Source organism: Notamacropus eugenii, chromosome 2 (genome assembly GCF_028372415.1).
Source record: "Notamacropus eugenii isolate mMacEug1 chromosome 2, mMacEug1.pri_v2, whole genome shotgun sequence".
Classification (NCBI taxonomy): Eukaryota; Metazoa; Chordata; class Mammalia; order Diprotodontia; family Macropodidae; genus Notamacropus; species Notamacropus eugenii.
This window is the reverse complement of record NC_092873.1, coordinates 503,559,428-503,585,511: the sequence shown is the minus strand read 5'-3', so window position 1 is coordinate 503,585,511 and position 26,084 is coordinate 503,559,428. Positions and strand designations below refer to the sequence as shown.

Below are 26,084 nucleotides of genomic sequence, written 5' to 3'. Positions count from 1 at the left end.
GCTAATGACCACAATGGAAATTAGGGTGCAAGCCTGAACAAATAGCTTTCACCTATAAGTGAATGTTATACAGAAAGCTCCATTTTTCTACCAATTACTGGGACATGTGAAACCAATTTCCACAAATCAGTGATTGATAGTAAGAAATTTACAGTACCAGGGGGTATTCATAACTCTCTCAAAGGACACAAACACCTCTAAACATAGCTGTCTTCAGATGAATATGGTGACATACCATGAGACCCAAAGATTTGGTAACAGATTTTTTTTAATGGTTAAAAAAAATAGTCGAAACAAACCAAAACTTTCCATTAATAAAATGAAAATTGACATCATCACATAACTGTCTTTTCATATGGCACACTTATCTCTTCTCATTTTAAACTTGTAAAAGGCACCACATGTTAACATAATGAAGAAACTTTAAAAAAAATTCATCCAATTTCAACAATTTTTTTATATAAGTAAATATATTTTAAGGCAGGTATTTTATGTGCAAAACAGAAGAACAGGGAAAAAACCCACATTAACATTACAGTCTTACACAATCTTTTTTTCAACACAGTGAAACAACTGTGTGTCATCCTAGTCACAATACAGTACAATGAAAACAGTGTCTTCTGTAACAAAGCCTAAACAGAATGCTGAAACAGTCATCCCCTTTCACATCATTTCTTTTTGGCTGTTACAGGCTTTTCACTTGTCCTTAAAAAGACTCATTTTTCCTCATTTCTTCTTTAAGAAATGTCCATATTAATTTATTCACTATGTCAGGTTGATCTTGCTGAAGCCAGTGGCTGGCTTCGGACAAAATCGTCAGCCTGAAATGGCTCTTGACATAAATCCTTGTGACTTCAGCCATCTCCACATCCATAAATGCATCTCTTTCTCCCCACAAGAGCAATGTTGGAGTGGTCACCTTATGATACTTTAGTGGCAGGCAGCTGTGAAGAAAAGATGCAGGGACTTTCAACGTATCCTCAAAATTAATACTTTTCTAATGTGGCAGTATGTGTTCTCCTGGGAGACCAACCTATGTATTCAATCTATTAAGATTTTCTCTCTAAAAAAGGATCCTGGAAATAATAAGAGCTAACATTTGTGTGGGACTTTAAGGATTACAAAGTGCTTTTATATATTTTATCATCTGAGCCTTTAAATAACCCAGTGTAGTAGGTACTATTATTATCACTATTTTACAGATGTGGAAACTGAGGCCAAGAGATGTTAAGGCACTTGCTCTAGATTCTAGATTCAAAAATCAGGTCTTCCTGACTCTTAGTGGTTAGCTGAATTTAAATTCGATTCTAGTTAGATAAGAACATTCATTTACTTTAAGTATATATACATATATGTGTGTGTGTGTATATATAAGATATAATATATATAATATAATATATAAAATATATATATACACGTACAAAAACTCCTGAATGTTGGAATGAAAGGGAGCTTTGATCTGTTTCCTTATAATTGTTGTTGTTCATGTCCAATTCTTCAAGACCCCTTTTGGGGTTTTCTTGGCCAAGACGCTGGAGTGGTTTGCCATTTCTTCCTCCAGCTCATACTACAGATGAAGAAACTAAGGCAAACAAAGTTAAATGACTTTCCCAGGTAAGTGTCTGAGGCCAGATTTGAACTCAGGAAGATGAGTTCTCCTGACTACAGGTCTGATGCCCTATCTGTTGCACTACCTAGATGCCAAAAATAATTGATATCCCACAAAGAGACTGTTGTTTAGTCATAACCAACTCTTCATGACCCCTATTTAGGGTATTCTTGGCAAAGGTACTGGAGTGGTTTGCCAGTTCCTTCTCCAGCTAATTTTACAGATGAGGAAAATGAGGCAAACAGGGTAAAGTGACTTGCCCAGGGTCACACAGCTAGTAAATGCCTGAGGCCAGATTTGAACTCAGAAAGAAGAATCTTCCTGACTCCAGGCCTGGCATGCTATCCACTGTGCCACCTAGCTACCCTATAAGCATATTTAGTTTTTAATGCTTGTAAATAATTTCTGAGATTTTTTTTTAATGAACATCTGAATTAGGAAAATGTCTTATGTATTTAACAAAACTTAATAACCTTTCTCATCATGCCTAATATTTTGTTCTACTAATTATATCATTCTACTCAAGTAAACATCTATCTTATGCCATGTTAGTTGATTGACTATTGGACACCCAAGCTGTATAATACAGGAAGGAGTGGAATGATGATTTCATGAGAATAGTAATGATCATCCCTCCATAAATTAGGATGTAAGTCATTCCTTTCATGTCATCGAAAACATGCGGATCTGTATGACTTCCTGAACTGTTAGCAGAAAGTAACGTAGACTGGAGTTTCCCCCTCCATGACAAATAAGCTGGAAATTCCCACTTCTTAGATGAAAATAAATAAGATAATTGAATTTCAAACATAGTTTCCATTTTTCCTAGTAAAAGACACACAGACACAAAAAGCAAAGCAGACAAATGACCCAAACCCATGCAACTGGATTCCCCCAAAGACTAGAAAGACATGGCACTCCTCTCTCCTGTCCTTGAGATAAATCTTTGGTTCTCCAGAATTCAAGTGGAATATTTTGCCCAGCCAAAAGACACTGACCTGAAGATATTTCGGAAATGGTTAATTGGGCCCGTCAGTGCGCCAGGTTGAGAAAAGACATAAACATAGGCTTCAAGATCTTCTGGGGTTAATCTGCACCCTTTCTTTCCAATACCAGTCCTCTGGCTAGTAAATAAATGTTTCAGAGCCTATGGTAGAGAAAAGGTGAGTCTTTATATGCTGTTCCATAAATCCAATTGTTGCTTTCTGATGGAAGGTTGAGGTGGGGGTAGCTACCCAGTATGCCCCTCCTCCTCTAGATAGGTCAGTCACCGTCCTCACCCGCCCCACACTCATTATTATCTTTGCTTGTGCTACTTTTGCCATATGTGTTTCCAAATTCTAGGGGGCCCATCACCATGAAACTTTGCCTGAATCAATTCGATTCAATCAATATTTATTAAGCAGCTTCCATAAGCAAAGGCAATTTTGCTGGGTGTTAGGGATACAAGGAATCAGTCCTTGCTCTCAAGGAGTTTACATATTATTAGGGATATATAATGGGTAATGGTTAAGTATAATATAAGATAGAGTGTGATGAGAGCTCTAGGAATCATTGAGAAAGGAGAAAGCACTAGTAGTTGAGGGATTCAGATAAGAGAAGGTATTTTACTATTATATTAATAACCAATTATTAAATTGGGATTCAGACTGTTCTCCTCCATTTCCTCATTAAGGCTCAGCTCTTGTTAAAAAGTCTGTCTCTGAAGGACATGACTGATTGGTCTTAGCCCTCAAAGAACATGCTCTTCAATCTTAGGAGGGACCTCACCTCCCACTCCCCACTCCCACCCAACTAGGAGACCTAACTTTTGTATAAACAGAATCCAGTCTGGGTGAGTTCTTACCCTGGGGAAAGGAGCCCCTGTCCTTGTACTCCTCCATTAGAGTTTAGGGTGACCCAGCTCATGAAAGAGAAAACCAACCAGAATGGTTCCCCTGTCCAGAGCGCTGGAGGCAGCTGAGTCTCATGATCAGTTCTTGGCTGAAGACTTTTAGCTCACCTCCTCATTAAATGTCCACCAATCAGGATTGATTTTCACTTATCAAAGGAATTCCCTTTCAGAAGAGATTTAAGCTGTCAGGGTCTCCATTACGCATCTTTGGTTACTGAGAGAAATGACTGACCATTTATTGATTGCAGGTTAGCCTAATTAATAAATTGATTGTTAATTACCCAGAAACTCTGTCTGTGGGGGTTTTTCATTCATCACACCATCACTGGGCCTTGAAAAAAGAATTAGGACTCTATGGCCTCCCATTGCATCCTGGGCCATCTCCAGTCATTCTGATGAATATCTGGTCACTGGACCCAGATGGTTTAGGAGGCTGGTGACCCTGCACAGTCCTTCCTCACTCAAAACAAAGTCAAGTGCAAGTCATGTCATCATTTCTCTGGTATCATGGTCTTCTTCCAAAACAAAGGATGAACACAACAACACAAGGAGTCTATGGGGAAAGATTCATTCATTCGAAAAACATTTATTAGGCACCTACTCAGTAGCAGTTACTGTGAGGAAAGGAGGAGTGCATTCCAAGATCGGTGCATGGAGGAAGGTGATGGAATATTCAGTTTGAGGTACATACAATAGTCTAGATTTTTGGTACAAAGAGTACAGAGAGGAGTATAATGTGAAATAAAGCTGAAAATGGAAGTTGGTGCCTCTCTTTCAATGGGAGTCTGCAGGACCTGTTGGAGGTAATAAGGGGCTGTTGAAGACTTTTGAGTAGGAGAGGGACATGGCCAGACCTTGACCTTACGATGAAGGTTTGGCAGCTGTGGAGGATGGTTTGAAGAGAAGAGAGACTGAAAGCTGGGAGGCTAATTAGAGGGCTTTTTGAATAGTTTAGAGGATAAGTAATGAAGCCTGAATTGTTGTGACATATTCAGTTCAAAAGAGAAAGGGATAAATGTGAGAGATGTCATGGAAATAGAATGAACAAAACCTGTCAGGGGAGTGGACATAGGCAGTAACAGGGAGAAGTCAAGGATGACTGAGCTTTCAGACTTGGATGTCTGGGTGTATGGTAAGTATAGGATGAAGAGAAGGGACAGCCAGGTGGAGGTTTCCAGCTAGGGATGTTGGTCTGGAGTTCAGGGGAGAGATTGGGATGAGAGATGCAGATCTGGGAGGCATCTGCCTCAAAGTGATAACTGAACACATAGGAGGAGGTGAGAGTAATAAAGGAGAAAAGGAGAAGGAGCCTGAGGCAAAGCCTTGGGGAACACCTATGCTTAGGGAAGACTTGAGAAGACACTAAACAAATAAAGGAGATTGAAAATGGAAGAGAAATGAGGATAATGGTGCCTATTATTTGTTGTGAGGATCAACTGAGATGCTATATGTAAAGCACTGTGCAAACTATAAAACTCTATGTAAATGCTAGCTATCATCACCAGTATCTTTGTTGTTGCCACTGTCCTCCTCCTCCTCCTCCTCCTCCTCCTCCTCCTCCTATTAAAAGGAGTATTCATACACATTAAAGGAGAAGCCTGGAAGAGCAGTGTCTCAGAAGCCAAAGGAAGAGTGTCCAGAAGAATGACTTGGTCAAGACAAGCTCAGGCAGGCCAACAAGCATTTATGAAGTGCTTCCTGTGTGCCTGTCTGCTAACATGGAACTGGGATAGCATTTTTTTTAAAAAAGAACACCCAAGGAGGTAACTGGGTTCTTTTTTCCTCTGTGGTGCGCTTAGAAGATGAGCTACTGGGAAAGTCCTGTGGGTGGGAGAGGGAGCTAGACCCTGGAAAGCCACAGAGAACACACAGCACTACTCTTGTTGAGAGAAAGGCAAGAGTACGACTTTTATTCTAAGGGAAAGAAGCATCTTCCAGGTTGTGAACTTGTGAGCTACAAAAGGGCAAGAGAATATCCGGAGATTTTCTCTGCCAGAGATCCAGAAGGTTCAGTCCATACCAGATTTTGTAGACAGCTGAGCCCCAGAAGGAATCAAGTCTCAACTGACCTGCCAGACTCTGGCAAAGCAGAGAATGCAAATCAACAAGCAAAAACCATTTATTAAAGACTGAGGCTATATAGGGGAGTGTGTGCCTCAGAAGATTGGGGGCAAATGTTTGAACTTCTGTTCTTACTCTATCTTCTTAATAAATCTCCCTTTGTAAAAACTAATTAATATTGGTTGGTTAAATGATTCTGGGGTTTAAATCACTGTGGGGAATTGTTGATACGATGGTACTGATGATAAGAGGTAGCTAGGTGGCACAATGGATAGAGCCCTGGGTCTGGCTGGAGTCAGGAAATCCTGAATTCAATCCAACCTAAGACACTTACCAGTTGTGTGACCCTGGGCAAGTCACAAACTGTTTGCTTCAGTTTCCTCAACTATGAAATAATTATTGTACCTACCTCCCAGGGTTATTGTGTGGATCAAATGAGATGATATTTATAAAGCACTTAGCATAGTATCGGGCACATGGTAGACACTATAAATGTGGAGGATATAAGGGAGATCTTAATTGTAACTACAAGTTGTGATTTGGGAAGAACACATAATGGTGGGGTCTCAAACAGGTGTCTTTAAAGAAGGGCAACCTCAACCTCTCAGGGGATCCCCTAGAATCCTGAAGGAGATGTGTCCTTGCTCTGGGGATTTGACTTCCCAGTTTGAGGCAGATTTGAAATAAGGATCCCCAGAGCTGTAAGACCACAAACAGAATGAAAAATTGAAAGGATGTCAGGGTCTAATGAGTCATTTGAAAGGATAGTAGATCCTTGGGCATGTTTATCGGTAGGGAAAGACTAGTGAATAGGGATTGATTAAAAACAAAGGAGAGAAAGAATGATTGATGGGGCAAGCTCCTGGAAAAGGTGATTCCAATCAATATTTACTACTCCCCCACCTGACTGTTCAGGGTACCTACTGAATCTGTTCAATTTAACACTTTATTGTGTAATGTTTTACATTATTCTTTATTTGTTTTAAGCCTAATTATTTCATGTTTGTTTAAGTATGACACATGGCATTATTTCAGTGTGCTATGCACAAGCACATTGGTGAGCATCTTTCTGGATTTCTTTGCCCACAGAGGCCACCTCTTTCTCTGGTTCTCTTTTTACCATCTCCTGCCCTCCCTGCCATCCCTTCTCCTTCCCCAATATGAACTTGACAGTCCTTGGCTTTTTATGTGGGCAGTTCAAATGCCAGCGCATGCCAAGTGTCAAGAATAATGACAGGTTTTTAAAGGCTTTCTGCATGATGCAGACAGTCAGGAATAGATGCACCAGAATGGTACTGAATGAGGGCTATTGCCTAAAATATAGAAAACAGAAACAAAGCAATTAGAAAGGTGAAATCTTTAAATCATATGGTGAAGTTCCCCATTGCCTGTGGGTTGCTTTTTAAGGCCCAAATTTGATTAGAATCTTTCTCAGGAACATTAATAATTGCACTTGGATAAGCTCACCTTGAAGTCATTTATGGAGAACATGAATTCTGGGAACCAAGGCATTTGAAAGAAGAAGTAGTGACCAGATCTGATCAGCTGCGAAGGGTGCCAGAGGATGTATTCTGAAACAAAAATGCCCAGGAATTAAAAGTAAAAATTGATGATTATTTGGGGAAAAAATGATGGGGCAGACAAACTGAGTAAAAATTATAAGGAAGTTAATCAATCAGTTAGTCTTTATTAAGTACCTACTATGTGTCAGACACTGAATTAGGTGCTGGAGATGTAAATGCACATTTAGGGAGTGCTAATATATGACATGTTAATATGGGCAATCTCTAAGCAGGTATAAATACAAAAAGTATTTACAACAGACACTAGAAATTTATTATAATGTTCTTTGCTCTAGAGGGGAACTTAATAAGAGGCAGGTCCATTTTAGACCATATCCTGAAGGGATTAAGAAATAATAATAATAATAGCATTTATATAGCATTTTAAGGTTTGCAAAGTGCTTTTACATATTGTATCTTAACCCGATGAGAAAGGTAATGTTATTATCTCCATTTTCCAGATGGATTTAGGCTCAAAGAGATCAAAAGACCTGGCCTGAGTCACACAGCTAACAAGTATCTGAGGCAGGATTGGAATTCATGTCTTGCTCATTCCATACTCAATATACTCTATCCACTTCATCACTTAGGGGTCACCTAGATTTTGCTAATGAAATATCAAAATGGCCTTGTTCCATGATGATTTCATCTCATCTCGTGCTTCTTATCCTATCCAGCCATCCACCTGGCCATTTTCTTGCACACTCTCCTGCCTTGAACATATACCCTTGATATACACCCCAGATTTCCACCTCTTGCCCTGGAACAGAATCAAATCCACACTATCACTGCTTCTGGAACTAAAACCCCCTTCCCTGGACTCTGGTCTCATATCTGTGTAGTCTCCCTGTATTAGAATATAACCTCCCTGAGGGCAAGGTTTATCTGTGTTTATTTCCCTGGGCTTAGTGTAGTCCTTAACATACAAGAAGTCCTAAGAAAGGATTTTCATTGATTCATTAAGATGGTCCATCATCTGGATCCCAAGAACAGTAAAGTGGCACTGCTGTAACTATTTTAGTGATTCATTTCTACACTTCTTTTTAACAGTAGTATGTTAAGTGTTCAAAGAATTCACAAAAACCTCTGAGAAAGTCAGGGATACACCTTGTAAAGACCAGATATTGCAGGGGATGGGGAGGGGAAGGTCAAATACTGCCCAATCTCATGTTATTCTGTACAATGTCATCCTTGAAATTCATGCAGTCTGAGCCTCAGTCTGAGGAAAGCTGAGTTCAGCCTCTTAAGTTCACTGTCAAGGTGACTCAAAGCTGTCTCCAGGGACGTATGGGAAGGTAATTATTTGTTGTTATTGTTTAAAAAGTTTCCACAGTATTATACAATGAAAGAAGGAGACTGGGAAGGGAATTGAGAGGCCATCTAATTGAATACTCCCATGTTATAGAAGAGGAACCAAAGGTCCAAGAAAGATGGACCATGGAAGGGAAATAACTTGGCTAGCAACACATGGAGTCATCAATGAGTGGTCAGAAGCAGAATCTGAACCCAGGTCCTCTGATTCTAGAACCATAATGTCTGGCTTAGAGTTGCTATATCTCTTGTCACAATTAATGTAAGGATATATTTGCTATTTAGGAGTTTTATAACTACAAGCGCCATATTTCTTTTGTGAATGTAATTGACATTGCTCCTTGGAGAATGTGTTCATGCCTGCTCATATTTTTCTGTAGCTAGAATAAGAAATTGAGGACTTTTCTCCCTAATATTAAGATTGTAGATTAGGATTTTCTCCCCTGTGGAAACTTCCCCCTGGACATATGGTAGCTCAGGATGTGCAAGGCATGTGTTTGACACATCCATTCTAAGTGATCTTAAGGACTCTTCTCTCTCAAAATGGATGGTCAGTTTTGCAGTGTTCTAATGGAACAAGCCCCAGACTGTCAGACATTTTAAACTTCTGTCCCTTGTGCTCAAAGCTTTCCCTTTTCACAATTGTTCATGTGTACACATCACTTTTAATATACTCATCTCAATCCATTGTCTAGGAGAAGGCCTCAAGGTTCTAAGTATGTAGGCTCTGAGGCAGCTATTTTCCTCAACACTTAGAGGCCTCTTCAACAATTAATTTTTGCTTATTTTTGGGTTCACAGCTATATTCCAAAGAGATGATGTTTCCAGAAATGTGATCTGGATAGATGAGGCATTATGATAGTAAGTTTTTTCTAAAAAATCTTAATTTAGCAAGAAGATCTATTTGGCAAGATGATTAGAGATCTCAGCATAATTAAGGGAAAAGTGTATACTAGTAGGTAACAGTTACAGAACTCTGTAAGGTTCCTCACAACAACCCTGTGAAATAGGTGCTGTTATTATTCCTGTTTCACAGAGGAGAAAACTTAGACTGAGTTGCTCACGGTCTTATGGCTAGGTAAGTGTCTGAAGTAGTATTGAAATCTAGTTTTACTGTCTTAAAGTCCAACATTCTGTCCACTACAGCATTCAACTGCCTTCAATATAGAATGGTTGGCAAATTGTAGGGAGAAAGAGATTGCTGAATGTGTCCTTTGATGTTCATATTAACTCAGGCTGTGCTCTAGTTCTTATTGACAGAAGAGTTCCAGAAACATAGCCAACTGTCATTTTAGTTGAACTGACTAGCCAGCAGTCTCTCTGACAGAATAAACTGAGAAAAGCAGACTTCTGGGTCAACTGGGCAAACATGAAGATGGTTCAATACAAAGTTATGGGTGAAAAGGCCTCTGAGAATGACTATCAACGTAGCTCAGTTCGAAAACTTGAATTCTCTACTGTCTGATTGAGGGATTAGATGTGTTCTGCTTGGTCCCAGAGGGCAGACCTAGGGACAATGAGGACTTTCAGAGGGACTAATTTAGGACTGGTATAAGGAAAAACTTCCCAAAAATTAGTACTATCTCAAAATGAAATGGGTTTCCTGAGGAAGTAGTGGTTTCTCCCTCATTGGCTGTCTTTAAGCAAAGCCTGGAGTATTGTGTGTGTGTGTGTGTGTGTGTGTGTGTGTGTGTGTGTGTGTGTGTGTGTGTGTGTGTAATTCTTATAAGCCTGGGTTGGACTTCAGGGGTTCTTCACCATCTTTTGGGCCTGGACCTCTTTGGCAGTCTGAGGAAGCCTATGAACTCCTTCTCAGAATTATGTTCTTAAACGTGTAAAATAAAGTACATAGGATTACAAAGGAAACCAATTATATTGAAATAGGGTTTCAAGTGCCTACTTAGTACAGTGCCTGGCACACAGAAGATTATTATTTTAAAAATACTCAAGTTGAGAGATCGCTGGTCGATAGTCATTGAGGTACCTTCCGACTCTGAGGCTTTGTGATTCCCTGGCCCTATCTCTAATATGGCAGAGTTAGGACAACGGGATATCTGCACAACTCAAATTGTATGTTCATAATGTAGCAAAATTTATATTTAGGGATCATTTCGAGAGTAGTTATTCAGGTATACTCCCCCATCTCTTCCTGGCTCCAAGCCATGAGAATTTCCATTTTTTCTTCTCTTGGTTTATTTTAAGGAAGGAGGGAAATCCAAGATGATTTTTCTGGGCACTATTTCCACATTCCCCAAGCCCCCCATTTCCCATAGTAACAGGAGTTCTTAATTGAAACTATGAGCTCCTTGAGGGCAGACACTGCTTTATTTTTTTCTTTTTTTTGGGGGGGGGTACATCCAGCACTTTGCACAGCCTGGCACATAGAGTCATTTTTTCAGTCATGTCCGACTGTTCATGATCTCAATTGGGGTTTTCTTGGCAAAGATACTGGGGTGGTTCACTATTTCCTTCTTCAGCGCACTTTACAGATGAAGAACTGAGGCAAACAGGGTTAAGTGACTCACCCAAGGTCACATAACTAATAAGTGTCTAAGGCTGGATTTGATCTCAGGAAGGTGAGTCTTCCTGATACCAAGTCCAGTGCTCTATCCACTGCACCACCTCGCTGCTCCCTAGCACATGTAAACCCTTAATAAATGTGCATTGACATGGCTTGACCTGAACTTGTGAAAACTTGGTAAATGCCAATAAAAGGGATGGAAACGTTTAATGAAATCCTATTTGCTAAAAGTAAATATAAGTGAGGTCAGCCACTTTTCCTATTTCTTTCAGTTCCTCTTATCACAGCTTCAGAGTTCCTCTGAAGAGGGCTGCCACTACTGATAGCCATAGCCATCAGCCAGGAGGCAAATTCGTTTCATAGCTGCCATGACTCACTATTGTCAAACCAATGTCATTGCATAATCCATTCCTCCTGCATTTTCCTTCCTTACCTTCCATTTAAATAAGCAAAATAGTAGCTTAGAGGGTTTGTGCATGTGTGCATAAAATTATACAAGGAAATATGCTAAGATCTGCTTCTTTAAGATTGTTATTAACCTTGATTTTCCTGTTAGGGATGTTCCCAAGGCATCTCAAAGTCACCATATCCACAAGAGAACTCATTACGTTTCTGCTCAAACCTATTCTTCTTTTGAACTTGCTGACTGACGTTGGGGGCAATATGGCTTCTGGTCACCCGAGTTCATAGCCTGAGATTATCACCAGCTCATCCCACATATCTGATTGGTCAAAAAGTCTTGTATCTTTCTCATTTGCCCACGTATCTACACTCATACCTAATCCAAACCCTCTTCTTTCACATAAACCACTGTAACAGCCTCCTAACTGGGCATCATGTCTGAAGTTTTTCTCCTCTCTAATCTACCTTCTTTGCTGTTGTTTTTGTTTAGTCATTTCAGTCTTGTCCAACTCTGTAACGCTATTTGGGATTTTCTTGACAAAGATATTGGAGTGGTTTGCCATTTCCTTCTCCAGTTCATTTTTTACATATGAGGAAACTGAAGCAAACAGGGCTAAGTGACTTGTCCAGGTTAACACAGCTAGTATGAGTCTGAGCCTGGATTTGAACTCATGAAGAGTCCTTATCCCAGCCACCTGGCAGCCCTAATCTAGCCTCTACACAGCTGTCAAAGTGACACTTCCAAAAAACAAAGGTAAAACTATGTCACTCAAACTCTGCTGGCTCCCTCTCACTTACAGAATCACATTCAAGATCTTAAGCTTTTCGAAAGCCTTCCCAACCAGACTGTAACCTATTTTTCCAGCCTCAGAATATATTACTCCCTTGCATGCACTCTTTGAACCAGCAGGACTGGAGTTCCTGCTGGTTCTCACATGGGACATTCTTTTTCCTATCTCTATGACTTTGTTTTCCCTTGCCCAGAATGCATTCCCTTCCTTCCCTTGGTCTCTTACAATCCTTGCTTTCCTTCAAAGCTCAGTCTAATTGCCTCCTCTTCATGAGGATTTTCCTAATTCTATCTCCCTGTATACTGTGTGTGTGTGCGTGTGGAGAGGGAGGGAATAAGCATTTAAATAATACTTACTATGTACCAGGTACTGTGCTAAGTGCTTTACAAATGTTATCTCATTTTATCCTCATAGCAACTCTGGAAGGTAGATGCTATCATGATCCTTATTTTAAGATGAGGGAACTGAAGTGGATGGAGGTTAACTGATTTGTCCAGGGTCACATAGCTAGGAAGTGTCTGAGGCTGGATTTGAACTCAGGTCTTCCTGACTTCAGGCCTGGTGCTCTATGCACCACAGCACCACCTAGCTGCCCCATGTATATGTGTGTATATTAAATATATATATGTATGTGTGTATGTATGTATATGTATGTGTGTATATATGTATGTATGTATGTATTTATAACATATGTCCCCAGATAGAATGTTGGTTCATTGAGGGCAGGGAGAGTTTCATGCCTCATTTCTGTCTTTGTCTCCCCAGCACCCATCACCAAGCACCATGTCTGGCACAGAGGAAATGATCAATAAAAGGTTGTTGACTAATTGATCCATCTGTCATCACTGCGCAGTATTCAGTGACAGGATTGGTGCAGATTTCTATTTTGCATTTTGATCAACTTGGGCTCATTTGTTACATAAACATGGAAGCTAACAAGTAGAGACTTGTAAAACTCACCTGTGAATACATTCGGGTGAGGAAAATTAATCACCACAAGCTTGGTCACCAGTTCTGGATAACAGATGGCAATGAGCCAAGCAATCATCCCTCCCCAGTCATGGCCAATCAGAACACACTTACTGTAACCTGAAAAGAGAGCAAATACATACACGCACACGCACACATTCATAATATATATATACACACACATATATATTCACATACATATGTGTAATATATATGTTATATATATATATATATGGAGAGGGAGAGAACAGTAATTAGGTTTTATATATAGTTGCTCCTCTGATCCCTCTTTGTTCTAGAAATAACAGTAAACTTTGACATAACGCTTTAAGGTTTGCAAAGTACTTTACAAATACCTGATTTATCCTTACAACTACCTTGTAAGGTAGGTACTATTATTATCTCCACTTGATAGTTGAAGAAACTGAAGTGGCCAGAGGTAAAGTGACTTCCCAAGGTCTCAGAGTTACTAAGTGCCTGATCCTGGATTGGAATTCAAGTCCTCCTGACTCCAGGTCCAGCATTCTATCCACTGTACCACCTAGCTAGCTTAGTAAACATGGCTTCAAAAAATGCTCTGCCATCATGTTCAAAAGTATGATCAAGGTCCAAGTTTCATTAATTTTTATGATGAATATAAAAATTACTTCTTGAATGCTTAAAGAAATTTTGTTTACAGTAAATCCAGGCAAGTCCTATTAAAGTTTAAATTTATAATTCTCTAAATGTGAGAGTCTCCAATGAGTATTAAAAAAGTAAAACCCATTGATCTCAACTAACGGGGAGTAGGCGTAGGTGGGGGGATAATTGAGTCATAGATTTCAATGTGGAAGGGACTTTGGAGACCAAGTCAAATGCCATCAATTTAAAGAGAAGAAAACTGAGTCTAGGGGAAGATTAAGTGACTTGGCCAGGCCATGGAGCTAGTAATTTTCTAAGGCAAGATCTGAATTCACAACTTCTTGATCCCAAGTCTACCCACTGTACCTCCTGGAAGCCAGTTAAAATCAGGAAAATCTGAATTATAGAATTTATGTTATTTTTTCATTTTCTTATATTTTTCAATAAGCATTTATTTCCTCTCCCTATCATCCAACACCTCATGACAAATACAAATAGTCAAGTCACACCATTCAAGTCCAAAAATGTAGGTTTCATTCTCCATCCTGAATCTGTCACTTCTCTGTCGAGAGGCAGGGAGCATGCATCCAGCCTCCAGAATCATGGCTGCCAGACCCTGAGTCTTTTGGTCGTTTGGCTTTGCAACAGTGTTATCATGATATAAATTGTTCTCTTGGTTCTGATCACTTCACTCTGCCTCAGTTCAGCCAAATGTTCCAGGTTTCTCTGAATCTATTCCTTTCCTTATTTCTTATGGCACACTCGAATTCCATTACATTCATAAGTTGTCATTTGTTGATTCATTCTCCAATTGGTAGGCACACTTTTAATTTTCAGTTCCTTGTCACCAAAAATAGCTGTTATACATGCTTTTGTACAATCAGATATTTATAGAATTTATTTTAAAAAAATGAAATTTTATTACTCCGAGTCAAAAAGACTGTGTTCAAGTCCTGGTTACTTACTAGCTTTGTGACCTTGGGGAAATAACTTTCCCTCTCTGGGTCTCTTTTTCCTCATCTGGGAAATGATGGAGTTGGACTAAATAATAGTTCAAGTTTATATTGTTCATTAAGGTCTGCAAAGTGCTTTATATATATTATCTCAACAATGCTGTGAGGTAGGTAATACAGATATTATCATTTGTTTTACAGATGAGGAAACTGAGGCTCAGAAAAATTATTGGACTAAATGATGTCTGTGGTACCTTTGCTAAACCAGGCTAATAAGATGTTGCTAAATAAAGATTCTATAGGGATTGCTTTTTAATGAATGAATAGCGAAAAAACTTGTTTGTAAATGAGGACCTCTCCCCTTTGAATTCCTGTTCACACTAGTGATTCCCTTAGCAAAAGGAATGGTGTTACCTATATCTATATCTATAATGATGTTGCTCACATACCTAAAGAGTCTAAAATATCTTTTATGTCCACAACAATGCAGTCCAACTTATAACTCTCTTGATGAGAGGGAGCATCTGTTTCTCCATAGCCTCTCAAATCCAAAGCTACAACTCGATATTCACTCTTAAATTCCCGTAACTGGTGTCGCCAAGAGTACCTGTATCAGAAAGAGAAATTAAACATGGGAGATGAAGTTATCACTATATTATATATATAATACTATAATGTTATATCATATTAAATGCTACACAATTTCTAAGTAAAAAACCATAAACTCAAATCATTTGAGATGAAAAAAAGAATAGCCAGTATTTACATAACGCTTTAAAGTTTGCAAAATTCATTACAAATATTATTAATTTGATACTCGTAACAACCCTCTTTGGTAGGTGGTATCATTATTCCCACCTTACAGATGAGAGAACTGAGGTAGACTGAGGTTGAGGATCAAACAACTAGAAAATTTGTGAGAGGATTTGAACTCAGGTCCTCCTGAATCCAGGTCCAGAGGTCTGTCTCCAATGCTTCCTAGTGGCCTTCAACAGAAATAGAAGTGATGTGTCTATTGACAAGCAGAGAAATGACATTTGAGATGGAAATGTTAGTTTTCTTCATTAGACAAGAACATGGGATCTCAGATTTAGATCTGTAAAGGACTTAGCAGTTACCTGGTCCAACACCTTCACAGTACAGATGAGGAAACTGAGGCCAGGAGGGATGATGTGATTTGCCTGGAGGCAGACAGCTAGTAAGGGGCAGAGCCAGACTTTGACATGGGGCTATCTCTGCCTCAAGGAATATTTCTTTTTGCACTCTGCCAAACTGAGCTGTCCTTGTTGTCCAAATCACCTTTCTGTTATATTTTCATTTACTCTGATGCTATCAATCTGGGGGGCATTAACTGAATGATGAAGCTGAGCCACTGGCTTTTGTGAAGTCACATCTTTTATTTCTAGGGGTAATTAAAAGATTTGACGATGACAAAAAATGAAAGGGAAGATGAATTGGAGAAATTGGTCAAAGCTCATTAGCTAGACCAGCAGATGGTGGAGTGAAAGGACTAAAACCCTCTTTCCCTGCAAGATCATTTGATTGACCTGAGACCATCAACTTACTTCCCTGAAGAAGCACACTTTACTCACCTTATGCCACTGTAGAATGGGGCCCCATTTTTTTTTTAGTAGTAACAGCTTAGTAATGGATGAAATAGTCTAAAGATAAGAGAAAATCACCAATTACCATAGAAATATTAAAATTATAAAAATTAGAGATGAACCTCTGCTTACTAAAACTTAAATCCTCCTATAGTAATGATTTCAAATGAAGAATAGAAGTGAAATAGAAATAGAAATTGGGGAGAATAAACTAAAAATTATTAATGCAAGAAGAGTCTGTAAGGTTTTGTGAAATCCAGAGATCGATGAGATTTCAGTCTAGATGAGAAAAAAGTTTGGGGGAAAAGTTAGATTAGAAGAATTACAGAAGTTTTTCATCAAGAAGGGACTTTTAAAAGCATCAAGATGAACCTTCTCATTTTACAGATGAGCAAACTGAGGCCCAAAGAGGGGAGAATTTTGCCTGAGTGGGGGGAGGGGACCAACAAAGATCTCCTGAAGAAGATGGCATTTGAGTTGAATCTTAAAGGAAGTCAAGGAAATTAAAAGTTGGAGCTAAGGAAGGAGAGCATTCCAGGCATGGGGCACAACCACATCAAAGGTGCCAAGATAGAAGAAGATTGTCATGTACCAGGAAAAAGCAAATAAGCCAGTATGCTTGGATTGTGGGATATGTGGAGGTGAGAAAAAGTAAGAATATGGGAAAGCTAGGAAGGTACTTGATTGTTTGTGGTTGTTTAGTCAGTTAGTTGTGTCTGGCTCTTTCTGACCCCATTTAGGGTTTTCTTGGCAAAGATACTAGAATAGTTTTCCATTTCCTTCTCCAGCTTGGCTCATTTTACAGATGAGGAAACTGAAGCAAACAAGGTTAAATGACTTGCCAAGGTCACACAGTTATTAAGTGTTTGGAGGCTGAATTTGTATTCAGGTCCTCCTGACTCCAGGTATGATACTCTATCCACTGTGCCACCTAACTGTCCTGTGTATCAGGTTGTGAAAACATTTAAATGCCCCTTCATATTTTATTCTGGAGGTAACGGGGACCCCCAGGGGTTTAACTGAGGGTCATTTGTATGTGTGTGTGAAATGGTCTGACCTTTGTTTTAGGAAAATTGCTATGTGGAAGATGCACTGGAGAAGGGGACAGATGAGTCATGGCAACCAATTAGAGGTCAAATGTCATAGTTCAGGCTGTGTGAGTGAAGAGAAGGTTGATGAGAGATGTGGAGAAGTTAGAAACAAGATCTGACAACTGGGGAGGTGAATGAGAATGAGGAAAGGGGGCATTAAGTTTGTAAGCCTGGGATTCTTGGATTGTCTCTCTCATTAGAATGTACTCTCTCTGGGGGACAGAGCCAAAATGTCAGAGTAGAAAGAAGCACATATACTAGCTCTTCCCTCACAGCCCATAAAATACCTGTAAAGAAAGACTCTCAACAAATTCTAGAGCAGCAGAATCCACAGAACAACAGAGTGGAGGAGATTTCCAGCCCAGGGTGACCTGAAAGGCTGACAGGAAATGTCTGTCACACTGGGAATGGAGCCTAGCCCAGCCTTGGCTGTGCAGCATGGCTCTGGGAGGAGGAGGAGAACCGGCTGGGGGTTGGAATCCCCAGTTGCAGAACCCTCAACCCACAGGCACCAAAGGTTAGTGACAGGTTTTTTCCAGCTGATCAAGAAGGGAGAAGAGCCTTTCCATAGCTCCGGCCTCAGGCGGCAGCCCCAGAGGCCCAGAAGCCACATTGGGCCAACAGCAGCAGCTTCCACAGCAGCCCCTACAGCAGCCCCCATCCATTGTTAGATCATAAAACCCCTAGGGGCACTGAGCAACTGACTCTTACCTCAGCCTTGTGTGGTGGCTCTGCCCCCACCTAATACTCCTGGGGGATTTGAGCAGCTGATCTTTATCTCACACTGAATGTAGGCCTTGCCTCTGAAACTTATTTGAATCTCAGCCCCCACTGCTGGCTTGGTGGAACTGGAGGCAAGGTGGTTGTGAAGAGAAAACTCTACTACTCAGATTCTGGACACAAAAGTTTCTGCTTACTCTCAGACCAGTGTACATGCTTGATTGTGCCACCTTGGATGAACTGAGATCTTACAGATCCCCAGAGTATACCCTACTCTTGACAAAGGATCCAAAAGTCAAGTAACTGGTTGGGAAAATGCCCAAAAAAGGGAAAAAATAAGACTATAGAAGGTTACTTTCTTGGTGAACAGATATCTTCTCCCATCCTTTCGGATGAAGAAGAACAATGCTTACCATCAGGAAAAGACATAAAAGTCAAGGCTTCTATATCCCAAACATCCAAAATAAATATTCAGTGGTCTCAGGCCATGAAAGAGCTCAAAAAGGATTTTGAAAATCAAGTAAGAGAAGTGGAGGAAAAATTGGGAAGAGAGATGCAAAAAAATCATGAAAAACAAGTCAACACCTTACTAAAGGAGATCCAAAAAAATGCTAAAGAAAATAACACCTTTAAAAATAGGCTAACTCAATTGGCAAAAGAAGTTCAAAAAGGCAATGAGGAGAAGAATGCTTTAAAAAGCAGAATCAGCCAAATTGGAAAGGAGGTTCAAAACCTCACTGAAGAAAATAGTTCTTTAAAAATTAGAATGGAACAGATGAAGACTAATGACTTTATGAGAAACCAAAAAATCACAAAACAAAACCAAAAGAATGAAAAAAATGGTAGATAATGTGAAATATCTCATTGGAAAAACAACTGACATGGAAAATAGATCCAGGAGAGACAATTTAAAAATTATAAGACTACCTGAAAGCCATGACCAAAAAAAGAGCCTAGACATCATCTTTCATGAAAGAAATTATCAAGGAAAACTGCCCTGATATTCTAGAGCCAGGGGGCAAAATAAATATTGAAAGAATCCACCAATCACCTCCTGAAAGAGATCCTAAAAGAGAAACTCCTAGGAACATTGTGGCCAAATCCCAGAGTTCCCAGGTCAAAGAGAAAATATTGCAAGCAGCTCAAAAAAAAAAAAAAACAATTTGAGTATTGTGAAAATACAATCAGGATAACCCAAGACCTAGCAGCTTCTACATTAGGGATCGAAGGGCATAGAATATGACATTCCAGAAGTCAAAGGAACTAGGACTAAAACCAAAAATCACCTACCCAGAAAAACTGAGTATAATACTTAAGGGGAAAAAATGGTCTTTCAATGAAATAGAGGACTTTCAAGCATTCTTGATGAAAAGACCAGAGCTGAAAAGAAAATTTGACTTTCAAACAAAGAATCAAGAGAAGCATGAAAAGGTAAATAGCAAAGAGAAATCACAAAGGACTTACTAAAGTTGAACTGTTTACATTCCTACATGGAAAGCCAATAATTGTAACTCTTAAAACTTTTTTCACTATCTGGGTAGTTGGTGGGATTACACACACACACACACACACACACACACACACACACACACACACACACACAGAGTGAGAGACAGCCAGAGAGCACAGGGAGAGTTGAGTAGGATGGGATCATATCTAAAAAAATGAAATTAAGGGGTGAGAGAGAAATATATTGGGAGGAGAAAGGGAGACATGGAATGGGGCAAATTATCTCTTATAAAAGAGGGAAGTAAAAGACTTTTCAGTGGAGGGAAAAAGGGGGGAGGTGAGAGAGAAAACATGAAGCTTGCTCTCATCACATTTGACTCAAGGAAGAAATAAAATGCACACTCATTTTGATATGAAAATCTATCTTACAATACAGGAAAGTGGGGGGAAAGGGGATAAGCAGGAGAGGGGATGATGGAAGTGAGGGCAATGGGAGGAGGGAGTAATTAGAAGTCAACACTCAGGGAGGGACAAGGTCAAAAGAAAGAATAGAAGAAATGGGGGGCAGGATAAGGTGGAGGGAAATATAGTTAGTCTTACACAACAGGACTATTATAGAAGTCATTTGCAAAACTGCACATATATGGCCTATATTGAATTGCCTGCCTTCCCAATGGGGATGGGAGGGGAGGAAGGAAGGAAGAGAAGTTGGAACTCAAAGTTTTAGGAACAACTGTTGAGTATTGTTCTTGCAACTAGGAAATAAGAAATATAGATAATGGGGTATAGAAATTTATCTTGCCCTACAGGACAAAAGAGAAGATGAGGATAAGGGAAGGGAGGGATGTTAGAAGAGAGGGCAGATTGGTGATGGGGTAATTAGAATGCTTGGTGTTTGGGGGTAGGAGGAGGGGAGAGATGGGGAAAAAATTTGGAACTCAAAATTTTGTGGAAATGAATGTTGAAAACTTAAATAAATTAAAAAAAGAATATACGCTCCTGAAAGCAGAGACTTTCTTGTTGCTTTTCTCTGTTTATGTCCCCAGAACTTGGCAAACAGTAGGTACTTAATACATGCTTATTCATTCATTCACACTAACATGAAAACATTAAGCATAAAATTGACACTTAGATTTATGACTGTTATGATAGCTGATGCCCTCCCTTCCCCTTATTATACTCCCTCTACTGATAGGGAAGATTGGAGATTTAGAATGTTATAACTCAAGGGGCAGTTCAAGGAAAGACTGGTTTGAAAGACAAAGCTCATACTAGGACACAAGTCCCTCAGTAGGTAGGCACCAGTTCATTCTTTCCAGTGTCTCATAGTCAAACACACAGAACAAAAAAAATCCTGCAAGGAAACCTTGTTCTCCAGAAACAAGGAGAGCAATAAAGGCCTACCCTATATAAACAGCCTTGGATAGAAACAGGACTTCTATACACAACTCTCCACACCAAAAATGCCAAGTCTGACCACTAGACAGTGTGGCAACAAGGTTCCTTCGATAACAACGTCAAGCTATCACTTAAGAAGACACTCAGCAAAGAAAAGCAGTGAGGTTCAGGTGAAGGGAGGCTGAGTCTAAATGGTGACCAACAAGAGGTCAAGTTCCCTAATTAGGTCTGATAGTGCTTGCCTACCCATCTGCCTTGCATCCAGGATAGGGCAGAGCTGCTGTCTAGCCTAGGTAGTAACAGCTGTGATGTCTGGGCAGTCTGTTTTCCTGCACTAATGCAATGCTGGAAGCACATAGTGCCTTGGCAATGTCAGCACCATGGCCAGAGATCTGTCTAACTTAGTGCGTCCAAAATCTTTCATGAGTTGTGGGAAATGAATGACAATAACAGGCCACATTTATATAGTGTGTTAAGGTTGGCAAATTACTTCTGTCACCACTACCTTGAGAAGTAGGTAATACAAGTATTATAATCCCCATTTTACAAATGAGGAAAGGAATGTCACTGTAGTAAGAGGGATTTGGAAATATTGATAAACACTCACTCTAGGTTGGGTGATGGTAGCTTACTTTGTTATTATTATTATTAGTAGTAGTACTTTAATGGAGTAGTACTTCATCATTATTATTAGTAGTAGTAGTAGTAGTAGTAACTAGTATTTGACTATTCATATTTCCTATAAAGGTTTTTGTTTTTCTTTTCCTTTTTCATTGGGGAAGGTGGGAAAGTAAAGTGATTTTTGTTCATTGAGAAACAATTAAATTTAAAAAATCTTAAATCACTAGAATTTATATAGAGCTTTAAAGTTTGCAGAGCACTTTATATACTTTTTTCCCTCATTTGATCCTCACAACAACTCTGGGAGGTAGGTGCTATTTCATCCTTAGATATCCTATTTTAGCCACAGATAAGGACATCAAGGCATAGAAGAGGTTAACTGATTTGCCCAGGCTTACACAGACAGCACATGTCTGAGGCAGGATTTAAACACAGATCTTCATGACTTGACGACCAGTAAGTATTCTCTCTACTGTGCCACATAGTAAAAAATGTACTGACATCTAATCTGCATTTCAACTCTCAGCTCCCTCAACAGACTATGAGCTCTTTGAGGGAGTGGATTATCTTTTGTTTCTTTTTGTATCTCAGATGCTTAATACAGTCCCTGGCACATAGTAGGTGCTTAATGAATGTCTATTGATTTATTGATTAAATTTATGAAATAATTGCTATGCCCACTTTCTACGATAAGGGACCTCTTTTTGCTGTTGTTTTAAACCCAAATCATTAAGTCAGTTCCTAAGAAAAACTGTCAAATCTCATTGCAATGATGAAGTAGATTTGAACAATGGCAATTCCTAGGCAATTTTCATCTCTTTGATGAACAACCAATTAAGTAAGCTATTTTAGTCAACTATTTGAGAGGCAGTTAGGGGGACAACATAGCTTTCCTGAGTTTCTTGAGTTCAAATCTGGCCTCAGACACTTACCAGCTGTGTGACCCTGGCCAAGTTACTTAACCTTGTTTGCCTCAGTTTCCTCATTTGTAGAATGAGTTGGAGAAGGAAATGGCAAACCCCTCGAGTATCTTTGCCAATAGAACCCTAAATGGGGTCTTGAAGAGTAGAACATGATACAGCTGAACAACGGCAAAAACTATTTGAATCATTTTCATCTATATTTCCTTTTGCTTCTGCCAAGGAGTTTATCAGTACAATAGACACTTTCCCAGGTTTTACTATATTAAAATAACAAGGGTTCTCATCTTTACCAGGCAGACCTCACTTCAGATAAAGAATATCCTTTCTTTCTCTGTTTTTTGGATCTCTTGTAGAGGCTGGGCTGTTGTGATCAGCCACTTTGTGCTCAGTGGCATAAATAACCCTTTGTAAAATGCTCACATGCCTCATCACTCAAGAATTTTGATGAATACATTTTAGACAGCTGGCGAGAAAAAGGACTCAAAGCACTCAAAGAAACTGCTTTGTCAGCTCAAAATATTTTTAAAAACTGATTCAGAAGGAGGAGGGGAAAGAACAGCAGAATGTCATCTTTTGGCAAAAATCAATTTCATTTCCAAGTGTATCTGGCCAAAGTACCTTGGTGTGTGTTTATTTGTGCCAGGTCTTTGTTAGTTTCCTGTAGCCCAACAAAGAGTTTGCATTGTTTTTGAAAACTCCCTAAATCTATAGAAACTGAGCTGGAAAGTGGAAAAAAAAACACCACCTTCTCTGGAGTTAGAGAACTGGGTTTAAAATCCTGCCTCCGACCCCATTTATGTGCCATTGGATGTCGTTTAATTTCACTGGGACTCAGTTCTCTTACCTTTAAACTGCTAGGGTTGTACTAGATGGCCCTTGAAGACACCCACCTCTAAATCTATACTCTTGTGAGTGACTACAAGTCAATTGACCTCCCTGGGCCTCAATCTTCTCATCTATAAAATGAAGGGCTTGTACCAGATATGGTCTCTGAGGAACCTTACAATTCTAGTGCTGTGATCCCTTTCCATGGATAATTCTTAGATGGTGATAAGAATGCAGTATGAGAGGCTGTGTTGTTGAGTGGAAAAGGGATGGATTTGGAGTGATTGGAATGGGTTTGAATCCCAGGTTCTGACACTTAGTTGGTGCATGAAGATGGGGAAATCTCTGGCTTATTCTCTAACTCTAGAATGGGGATTGTATCTTGTCTTACCTCCTTTCTTAGGGTGCAGGTAAGAGGGATACTTTGCATGTCATCAAGCTTTCCATAAAAGTAATATTAGAGAAAAGTGAACCAAAGAAGGAAGAAGACTCCCACCAAAAATTAATAGGATGATGATAAGTGAGAGTGCAGATCTTTTCAACTCCCATTTTTCATCTTTTGCCTTTCAAGGAGAATGATCTTTGTACTAGAAAGAATTGGAGATAAATGGGTTAATTCCAGTTGATAACTGGAATAAGTAGGGAGATAGTAAGAGAGTGCCTGGTTATTCTTCTTGAGTTCACATCACCAGTACCAAAAGAAAAGGCAAACAGGGTTGTTGAGCCACTGTCAGTGTTTTCTGAAAGTTCAAAGAGAATGGGAAAGGAAGCACGGTTTGGGGGAAGGGCAGATGTCTCAATTTTTAGAAAACTGAAGAGAATGGACCCTATAAATATTGACTAGTTTTGCTTGGCTTCAGGAAATTAGGTGGAGCAGTAGACAGAATGCCAGGAGTAGAATCAGGAATACTCATATAAAATCCAGCCTTAAATACTTACTAGCTGTGTGACCCTGGACGAGTCACTTAACCTCTGTTGGTCCAACTGTTTCCACAACTGTAAGATGAGGATAATAACAGGGTTATTATCCCAGGGTTGTTGTGAAAATTAAAATGAAATGTTTGTAATGATTAGTTAGCACAGTTCCTGGCAAATGATGGCTACTTAATAAATGTTCATTTCTTTCCTTCTTGGCAAAATTCTAGTACAGAATTTGTATTTCAATATAATTAATTTCCTTTGCAGTGCCTTGTATTTAAAATCATTACTGTAGGAAGTGTTCTATAGGCTTTGCTAAACTGCCAATAAAGTCATGACCTTTGGAAAGCAATTTGGAATTATGCCCAAAGAGTTGTAAGTCTGTGTATACTCTTTGATCCAGCAATGTCACTATTAGGTTTCTTTCCCAAGGTGATCAGGCAAGAAGAAAAGGTACTTATATGTTCTAAAATATTTATTGCAGCTTTCTTTGTGGTGAAAAAGAATTGGAAATGGAGGGAATGGCCATCAATTGGCGAATTGCTGAACAAGTTGTGGTATAGGATTGTGATGGAACATTATTGTGCTGTAAGAAATAATGAGCAAGATGCTTTCAGAAAAACCTGGAAGACTTACATGAATTGATGTGGAATGACATAAGCAGAACCAAGAGAATGTTGTATATAGTAACAACAATACTGTTCCAAGAGTAACTGTGTAATGTAACTCTGTGTAATATGATCTTTCAAATCAGCTATGAAGGACTTATGAAGGAAAATGCTATCCATCTCCAGAGAAAGAACTGATATATGGAAGTATGTATTGTTTGGTTTTACACACACACACACACACACACACACACACACACACACACACAAAATGTTGGCCTTCTCTAATGTGGATTTGGGAGAAAGGGAGGGAGACAACTCAGAACTTGAAATGTAAATTTTTAAAATAAATATTTTTAAAAGTCTGTGACTAAAAAATAGAAAGGGTAGGACACCTTGGTCCAAGGCTTTTCTCCTAAATTATAGGCAGGTTTGACACACTGCCCTATTATTAAGGGAAGGTAAGCTGTTAATTGGATAGCTAGTTGGCACAGTGGATAGAGCACTGGACCTGGAAAGAGGAAGACTCATTTTCATGAATTCAAATCTGGCCTTGGACACTTACTAACTGTGTGACCCTGGGCAAGTCACTTAACCTTGTTTGCTTCAGTTTCTCATCCGTAAAATGAGCTGGAAAAGGAAAAGACAAACCACTCATTGCCAAGAAAACTTCAAATGGAGTCACAAAGAATCAGACATGACTGAAATGACAGAAAAACAAGCTGTTACCTAGCAATATTCTCACTTGGGACAAGTGGGTATGCCCTATAAACCAATGGTGTCAAACTCAAATAGAAATGAATCCCTGAAGCCAAATTTTGACTTAGAGGACTACAAATTAGCATCATTGATGTTATACTGGATTTTCATTTATTTTGTTAAACATTTCCCAGTTACATTTTAATCTGGTTCCTGCTACACTTGGGAGTCATGCTGGCAGCTTATGGCCATTAGTACCAAACTGGAGTTTGAAACCAGAGATGTCTACTCTGCTGGAAGAGCTGCAATACAAGCAGGTAGAAACTGCCAAGGATGGAGCCTGGCAAGAGAAGAACAGTGCTGTCCATGGATGGGGCCACTGGCTACCAGAGCCAGGGCAGCCTGGAAACACCTCCCAGGAAAGCCCTGTGACTTTACCACCCTAATGCGAATGTATGACTGACCCATCTCATTGTGACTCTGATTAAAGGGATGACAGATGAAAAAGGAAGTCACAATTATGGAGAGCTAGTA

At 39.5% G+C, this 26,084-nt stretch overlaps 1 protein-coding gene across 1 annotated transcript in view; it reads right to left on the bottom strand.

Annotated features, from left to right (window-relative positions):
* Nucleotides 1-282: 282 nt before the first annotated feature.
* EPHX4 (epoxide hydrolase 4) overlaps nucleotides 283-26,084 on the bottom strand; it is a 33,671-nt gene continuing 7,869 nt past the window's right edge. The window contains exons 3-7 of the mRNA XM_072638614.1: nucleotides 15,144-15,301; nucleotides 13,112-13,240; nucleotides 7,032-7,135; nucleotides 2,608-2,756; nucleotides 283-944 (exon numbers count right to left, since the gene is read on the bottom strand). Coding sequence (XP_072494715.1) covers nucleotides 707-944; nucleotides 2,608-2,756; nucleotides 7,032-7,135; nucleotides 13,112-13,240; nucleotides 15,144-15,301 — 778 coding nt within the window. The 3' untranslated portion in view covers nucleotides 283-706. The remainder of the gene's footprint in view (nucleotides 945-2,607; nucleotides 2,757-7,031; nucleotides 7,136-13,111; nucleotides 13,241-15,143; nucleotides 15,302-26,084) is intronic.